General features: G+C 36.3%; 1 protein-coding gene across 9 annotated transcripts in view; it reads right to left on the bottom strand.

Annotated features, from left to right (window-relative positions):
• ZMYM4 (zinc finger MYM-type containing 4) overlaps positions 1-5,649 on the bottom strand; it is a 3,261,850-nt gene extending 3,256,201 nt beyond the window's left edge. For 4 of the 9 annotated variants that reach the window (XM_044059366.1, XM_044059357.1, XM_044059324.1 and 1 more), the window contains exons 1-2: positions 5,333-5,631; positions 1,407-1,452 (exon numbers count right to left, since the gene is read on the bottom strand). In XM_044059366.1, the coding sequence (XP_043915301.1) occupies positions 1,407-1,452; positions 5,333-5,371 (85 nt within the window). In that variant the 5' untranslated portion in view covers positions 5,372-5,631. The other 5 variants (XM_044059341.1, XM_044059348.1, XM_044059383.1 and 2 more) reach the window with 4 other exon arrangements.
• Positions 5,650-8,369: the final 2,720 nt, after the last annotated feature.

Here is an 8,369-nt window from a genome sequence, read left to right on the forward strand (position 1 = left end):
TTACAGCAGGTCAGAAAACCATTACACTGGGCTAGTACTCACAGAATGAAAAAGAAAACATGAAAAAAATAAACTGTTTATACTACTGTTCAAAACTTGCATCACTCTGATGCTTTCTACAAAGCAAGTGGCAATCATGCATAAAACCATAGCATTTAGCTAGCATTCAGAAATCCGCTCACAACAGAATAAGAAATGAAATGAACAGAAAACTCTGTTTAATAACATTTTTGCTTTGTATTGCTCACATGCTTTCCTGCAAGGTAGTAGCAAATGAGGTCATAAAATTCCTGAAAGGCTACTTTTCTCCGAGAATAAAAAGCACAAGTGAAACTAATGAATGACTCGGTGAGAGCTGTTGCGAGTACAACTGCGATTTGAGATGGAATTTGACTAAGACCATTGCACCCCTCCCACAGTCCCCGCAGCCAAAGCTGGGACATGCTCAGAAAAGCCAGACTGAAAATGTAAAAGCCCAGAATCAAAACAAAAAAATCTCTGAGACTGTCAATTTAAAATTTCAAGTTAGAAGCTATTAAGAAAACTATAATGAAGCACATTACCAAAATACTACTGAACCAAGTGATAGTTAACTGTCCAACTGTCAAATTTACTCTGGCTAACATAACATGCCCTGATGAGTTTCTTAAGCACTTATTTATGATGCATATAGAAATTTGCTTAGATGCATTTGAAAAGTAAGGAAAATAAATAAAAATCAATACAATTAAAACATGACAGCCAAATTTGCACATCATCAGTTCTTTAAAAAAAAGAAAAAAATCTTCCATGCTTACAGCAACCCTGTCACATCAGCTGATAAGGTGACACTGTATTACAATGTGACAAGGACAAGGCTACCAGGAAACTAACAGTATTTCTCTTTCCTATGCATTATGCATATCAGTATCAGCCTGCATCTAATCCTGCTGCCACAACGGTCAGTTAAAAACACAGCAACTGTTTGGAGCAGCAAGCTGAATATGGAGTAATAGAAAAGGTTTCCTGACCATTGAAATATAAATACCTTACTAATCAGATACAGATAAACTCAAAAACATAATACAAACTCAACAAAATGGACCCATTTATCAGTGCCAAATGATGCTCACTAAACTAATGGTAATTAATTTTAAACAAAGGACAAGTGCAGCTATATGCAAAATATGTTTCTCTATCATGCTGTATCTCTCTGTCAGTTTTCAGTTATTAGCACAGATTATGTTTAATTACAACAAACTCAAATAATTATCACTGCTTCTTGGTAATTTTTCAGCACAAATTTTGTAATAATCATACTCACTGAACGGCTGAATTCTGCTGAAAGAACTGCATTCACTCAAAAAAATAGCCTGACACATTCTAATAAATTTATTTGAAAAATGAATGTGTAGACATATACATACATTTTTCCGTAACATCACCAAAAATGGTCAGTGTCTTATCTTCTACCTGTGAAATAAAAAAAAAAAAAAAAGATTCTAAAAAACTGTGATCCAATGTACTTTAAAAAGTCATCACCTCAGCACATACAGAAGATGCAGCCATGCAAAGCTCTTGAGCAGCAGTTCAAAAAAAAAAAAAAAAAAAAGATTTAGTTAAGATAACTTACTTCAAATTATCAAAGTCTCAGTGATATCACTTGTACAATTAATAGCCACTGCACGAAAGTGAAACAAATCCCAATATCTGCCCAAACAAAAAACTGCTCTCATTTTTGCTTCAGACAAAGCTGTGCGTCACAAACCTTATGTTTTCCTGTGTCTGCACTACTCCCTGACATAGACAACTACTATGCTAACGATTCTGGCAAGTCTGTGTCAAAATAACGGCCACTATAGACCAAAAAGTCCTCAAATGTTCCATTCCAATACAGCTATGCCAAATATGTTAACTAATAAGATTCTGAAATGTTTCTACTGCAAATTACTGAAAAAACACAAACTTTAACATAAAAGCTACTTGAAGTCCAGTCTATCAGCTTATAAAATAACTGCCTCTTCTAAAGATGTACGATAATGGCAACAGTCTACCTAGAAATCCACAATTAAAAAGTATATTAAATATTAATTATATTTTGTCACTCATTCTGTCATATGCTGTGCATTCAATAAACTATCAGTCCATACTCAAAAGTTCCAAACTACTATACCATGGGCATAAAGCAAACTGCACCACATACTTGCAGATAGAGTGCAAAGCTATTTTGTTTACCAGTTCTTACAGGAGTAATTATGTTGTCATTATATACCAATTCAAAAATATATAGTTTTTTTTTTTTGCTTTAATTTCTTTACTGAACTAAATTTATAAAGTTTAATTAAAATGTGTTTGCATTTCCTGTATGCTGGGCAGTTACCAGGTACTTCCTGATTCTGAATCAAGTGGTCCTTCATTTTAAAGGTTCAATAAAGGGGATAAACAACTTGTAAGTGAATAGGCATGTTTTATGTAATCAGCAACAGATACAAATTGCAGGACTGTCAGTCACTCAATCATATAATAAATCAAACAACTAAATGAGTTTATATTCAAATAAAACGTAAAAAAGAAATGTAATAAGACGCCTAGTAAAATGTGTAATATTTGATATACAGTGTTATTTACAATGTGATAAATAGCTGTCTACTATGATCAGTCTTCAGAAGAAAATTAGGGGTGAGTGAATCATTGCAACGATAACCCACACTACTGTATCTGTGCATAATATGCAAGTGTCGGAATGAAAAAATGTTCATTGAACTGAATGGGCTTTTAGCAAGACAGAAGCTCCACCTGCAACTGGGATTGAGTAATGAAAGCAGTACCTAGTGGAAAGCCAGACTACATGCAGTACAGTCCCATATACAGGTGGAGCTCTACTTAAGGCTTTGATAATCAGATGGACAGTCCGGGAGCAGGCATATGCAGTGTTTGGAAGAATGAATGCCATCCCTCAAATTCCTGTGAAAATGGTTTACAGTGTTCTGCTGTCCAAAAAATGAATTCCCTAGTGTGATAGTAGCCCTGCAAGCCCGCCCCTTGTCTGCATGGGGGGGGGGGGGGGTCTGGGTATGATAACCATGCTACCCTGCAGGTGGGCATAGCTTTCAGCCTTCGGTCTCAAAAATGAGGAACACTAGCCCTCATAATGTGGAACAAATGGGCAAAATGTGGAACACATACTAATGACTTACTGACAACTTCAACCAGGAAGGTCATAGGATGGTTAAAATATGCTGGTTTTACTATAAAGAGAATCTTTTGATTAATTAATAGGATTCATTTCTATTTACAACGCTGAATGTGTGACAGTCTTTCAATGTGGAACTTCGAGGAACGTGAAATTTTTAAGACCCCAAATGAGGTATGTTCCTCAGAATGAGGTACACTTGAGAGGTATGCAGGTGGGCCTTCCCAGCAGTACAGCCTCATGGCCAAGCTGCTCCACCTACACATCAGACATAGCTCCCTACCAACAAGACCAGGTCTGGTATACAGGTGGTGCTATTGCACTAGACACCCATACTCAATTGCCCAACCAAGTCCTTAGGTAAGCCTGTGTTATGGTCAGAACTGACAATGAGATTGAACAACATCAAACACTACAGAATGTCATTACCTGGTCCTCCCTTAATGAGACTCACTGCAACTCAATACTTCAAAGGTATTGAATTAAACACGGTTTGCAGCTTATGACATCATCAGATATTGCCACTAGATGACAAAGAATCAGGAAGTAATTGTACAGATGCTCAGCATTTTTTTAAACTTAAAATATAGCGCCACTGAAACAAAAAATACTACATATTTTAGAATAAGAAAGCTACTTTCTTTGATAAAAGCATAATTATATAAAAAAAGAAGAAAGGGCAAAAAAATGCACCCGATTTTTAAGAAACTTGTATGGACTAAACAGAATGCTAAAATACCACGTCCAGCATAGATAATGAATACACTCAAGAAACAGAAAACATACTTTACATAACTCAAGTTAAAAATAACCAAACAGAAGTAAAACAGTTGTTACTAAAACAGGCGTTCAGAAAATTTTAAAAGAGGGACACAAATTCTGGGCCTCAATATCAAAGGTTCAGTATGCTACTTTTCAGATGTTACAGAGAAAAACAAATAAAACACATCTTTCATATGGCTACCCATAATGTTAGCAACTAACAACAGAATACATGGTTAACAGCCATAGAGAAAAACATTACAAATTCCGCAAGTGCACACATAAAAACTTGGTTATGTGCTACTGACTAATCTTTAACTGCATTATGCATATGCTGCAAACAAATAATCTAAGTCATTGCCTTAAAAAGTTCAGACTATTTCACTTGCTAGATTATCAAATGAAAAACAGAATGCATACCTGTTTACATAAAATACAGCCACTAATTCCAGGACTTAAAATGGCTCAGACTTTTTAGCATCAAGTCTGCATTTTTTAAACATGAGAAATAACTATCAGGGCACATTATTCAGGATGCTGCCTCCCTGCAAGGGAAGCATGACAACCAAGTCCACAAAGGTAAAAGTTTGTAATAATGTACACCATCCATTTCCTACTGTAGATTCCAGTGGCAGATACTTCTCCTATAATGCCCTTTAACTTTTGTGTCTAAAACTCATCCAATCACACCCTGCTGATGAAAGACAGACAAAAACAGCAGCCAATCAGAGTACAATGGTACCAAGTAAACTCTACTACCCACAACTGTGCCCCACTTCTATCATGCCAGTGAAAGAATGATAAAAACAAAGCAAAAGCTCTTCAGCTGTGCTCACTTCCTGAAACTTACACCAACAAGTTCATCTGATTCTGAGTTTGTGCTACATTTAAACTGATAACACAAACATTCATCACACAAAAATAATCTAATTAGTTGACTATATAAACGGCATTACAGATCATTAGCATTCAAAGAACTGATGTTTTCATGCAGACTGCCACTTAGCCCAATGCGTTTAAATACAATTCTCTGAAAAGCAAGCAGGTATTATAATAGCTTTGATGTAGTGTTGTCATTCTAGCTGCACTACATTAAAGCTTGAATCGCTGTATTCAAGCCAACCTCCCCTTATGCTTATGTCATAGGACAATCCCTAAACAAATGAATACACAAGCACACCTGTAATTTCCCAAATGAAGTGAAACTCTGTACCTTTAAATGAAACAATGAATGAATGTTTTGTTGCAGTAAGTCCCTCCCACTACGGGCCCTAACAGTGTAGCACACCACTGCCCCGTTCAAGTATATTGTTTCAGGTCAAACCGTGCCGGTTGTTTACCCGGCCTGTCATGTTTAACTAGGCCATTTCAGTTACACCACTAACATGAGAAACATACCCTTTTACTGTGTGGTTCCTCCTCCTTTAGGTCCGCCATATTGGCCCTACTAGTCCAATTATCAGAGCTCCGCAATAACACAGAGCAACATGAGTGACTCTGTGCACGTTTTCATGAACTAAAACTATACAATGTAAAACGAAACTTAATTGTAAGGGAAAAGTCGGCTCAGCCAGAATACGCAAATGCTTAACCTCACCTTAGTGAGCCTACTACTCTTAAAACGTGAGCTTCTTAAAGCTGCAACTACCCCCTCAGCGGGCTACCAGCGCGCATGCTTACACTGTGGGCACCAAAACTCGAAGAGCATGCGTGGCTACAGTGTAAAGTCAGACTGAGACTGCGCAGTGAAAGGCGCGATTATGCTACGCATGCGTAATAGGAAGGCTACGTTTTAAGTTTTAAAGGGAGATGTAGCATGTGCTTTTGGTCCACGAGCAGCTGGTGTTTTATCAAGGGTTAAGACTTAAAGTTCCCGCTCCTTGCTCCATGTTAGTGTAGGTATTTTGATGACCTGATTGCAGAACAGTTTGATTTTGTAACAGGATCTCAAATAGTTTGGGGTACTAAAACTTTGTTTTCTCTGTAACTCAGTATAGATGCTTACATGGACGGATGCATTGGAAGTAATTATGTTATTGCAAAAGCACATGTGAGTTCCCCATACCAAATGAGTTAAATAAAGATATGAATTTATATTAAAGATTTTATCCTGGCACAAAAACATTTTTGAAACAGATGTATTTATTTATGCACTTGAATTTGATAACTGGGGTAGAACACTGATCTTAATGGATTATTTCAGGTTCAGCCTGAGTATAAAAAGAAAGAAAGATTAGTATAAAACAGAGTATAAAAAAGTGAGTTACAATAGAGCAATGTAGGAATGCAACTAAAATACACATCAAAGAAGCTATGGCAAACATAAAAGTGTACAGACTATATCAAGATTTCCTTCATCACATAGTCAAGGGAAAGTGTTAGGGTGAGAGTAGAAGAAATCGAGCTGTACCTACAATATTTACTGTAAAATAGTAACTATAAAGCTATATAATCAGTATGTACAGAGAGAGTCAGTTGAAGAGGCAAGTGTAAGATCTGAAAACACCAAGGATAACACATATCTTGGTACTCTTGCTAGGTTCTTCTATTGTAATGCCATAAATACTCTTCAGTGCAGCATGCAAAATTATTCCACGAGCTGCAAAACATTCTCTGGAAAACCCTGGATTTCAAAGCAGAAAATTTATGCTGCCAGGAAGCAGCAACTAACTACAAAACTACACCCACCTGCAGCCTAACTAGTCAACGTCTCTATGAGACCTAAGCTAGTCTAAAGGCACACTAACTCACTCAAACATTATTATTTTGACTAACAAAACTATACTCTGCAGACAAAGCATCATATGCCTAAACTGCATTAGTTGCCATAATCATATTGTTTGTGCATGATTACTTAAAAAAATCAGTACTCCTATAAGGATAGAAACAGTTTAGCCTCACTAAACCCACATCTACTCATGCTAATATGTTGCTAGAGTGCTGTATGCTAAAGCACTTTACGAACACATTCAAAAATCATTCATTCTTTCTCAGGTTAACTACTTTATCCAATTTAGGGTCTCAGAGAAAGTAGGACCTGCCCTGGTACTCAGTGGACACGAGACCGAGGAACTAATCACAGATAGATGCTAGTCTATTGGAGATACCTACACACTTTTCACTCATACATGTCATGTACACCAATGAGTAGTTTGCTGGATCCCCAATTCATCTGAGACATATTTTTTGGATGTGAAAGGAAATCAAAGCACTGGTGAAAACCCTTGGAGATACAGTGAGGACACGTACATTCCATAAAGAAGGTATCCTGTTAAGAATCAAACTGACGAACTAAGGACTGTGCCACCTTATGCATTAGTAATACAGTAATACAAATATACCCAACACTTTCACCTCTGTCATCTGAGAACCCCTATAGACCAGAGCAGATGCAAACTCTCTCTATATTTTCACATCTAAACTTCTTAACATATAAAATATAATCCTGCCAACAGTTATACATACAGCAAAAGGATACAGTCCATAACTTGCATCTAATATAAAACAACTATTTCAACAAAATGACACAGCCTGGTGGATCTGGGGCTGCACATCTTTCCCACCCAATCCCAAACTATATTTAACCTGTAACGCCTAGCCAGAATAACTTTAAAGTAGCAACATTTACATTTCCTTAGAAACAAACAAAATCTTTTTGACAAGTACCCTCAAATCCTACAAGAAAAAACTAAAATCACTACTGTGTTGTTGAACCTTTCCAGCAACTAAGCTCAACCCCATCCATACTCATCCACAGATGTTCTGTTGAACTTCTCTAACCATTTTACTACATTTTTCACTCTGTCCAAGCATTGATAGCTAAAATACAATTCTCCTTTAATCTGAAATTGTGAATATAGATGCAAAATACTGATGTATTTCACAGAAAAGGAAATTAAAGCACTAGATAATGTAGTAAGCTACAAAGCAGTAACTATGATGAAATAGCTGCATATAATAAAATGAGCAGGAGGTATACTATGAAAAACTGGCAAAGTACCATTAACAAATGTTTGCATAACTAATAATATGTAAACATGAGTGAAAGCATTTTCACATTCTTTAATAGGACAGCATTTGGCTAGTAGTATAGAATAATGCTGCATGTTTGGATTACATTTCTTAAGTTCTGAGTGTTGTAGACATAAGTTTCATTCTTAAAGCTATATGTACTTGCAAACTGTGCGAGTGAGTAACACATATAGGGTCACTCCCCAAAGTTGGTGTTTGTGGGCTTTATCTGGCTAAGAAAAACTAGATAACATTGATCTTGTTATTTTCTGCAGAAAGACTCAACAACTCCAAGCAGAGAGATCATTGACAAAAACATAACCCAGTACTATACATTAAAAAATGCAAAAGGATGTTCTGCTATTAGTAAATATAAAAATGACACTATGCCTTTGAAAATCATCTCTACTTCTATATCATATTT

Source organism: Protopterus annectens, chromosome 1.part2, assembly GCF_019279795.1.
Source record: "Protopterus annectens isolate FY-2018-M chromosome 1.part2, PAN1.0, whole genome shotgun sequence".
NCBI lineage: Eukaryota > Metazoa > Chordata > Ceratodontiformes > Protopteridae > Protopterus > Protopterus annectens.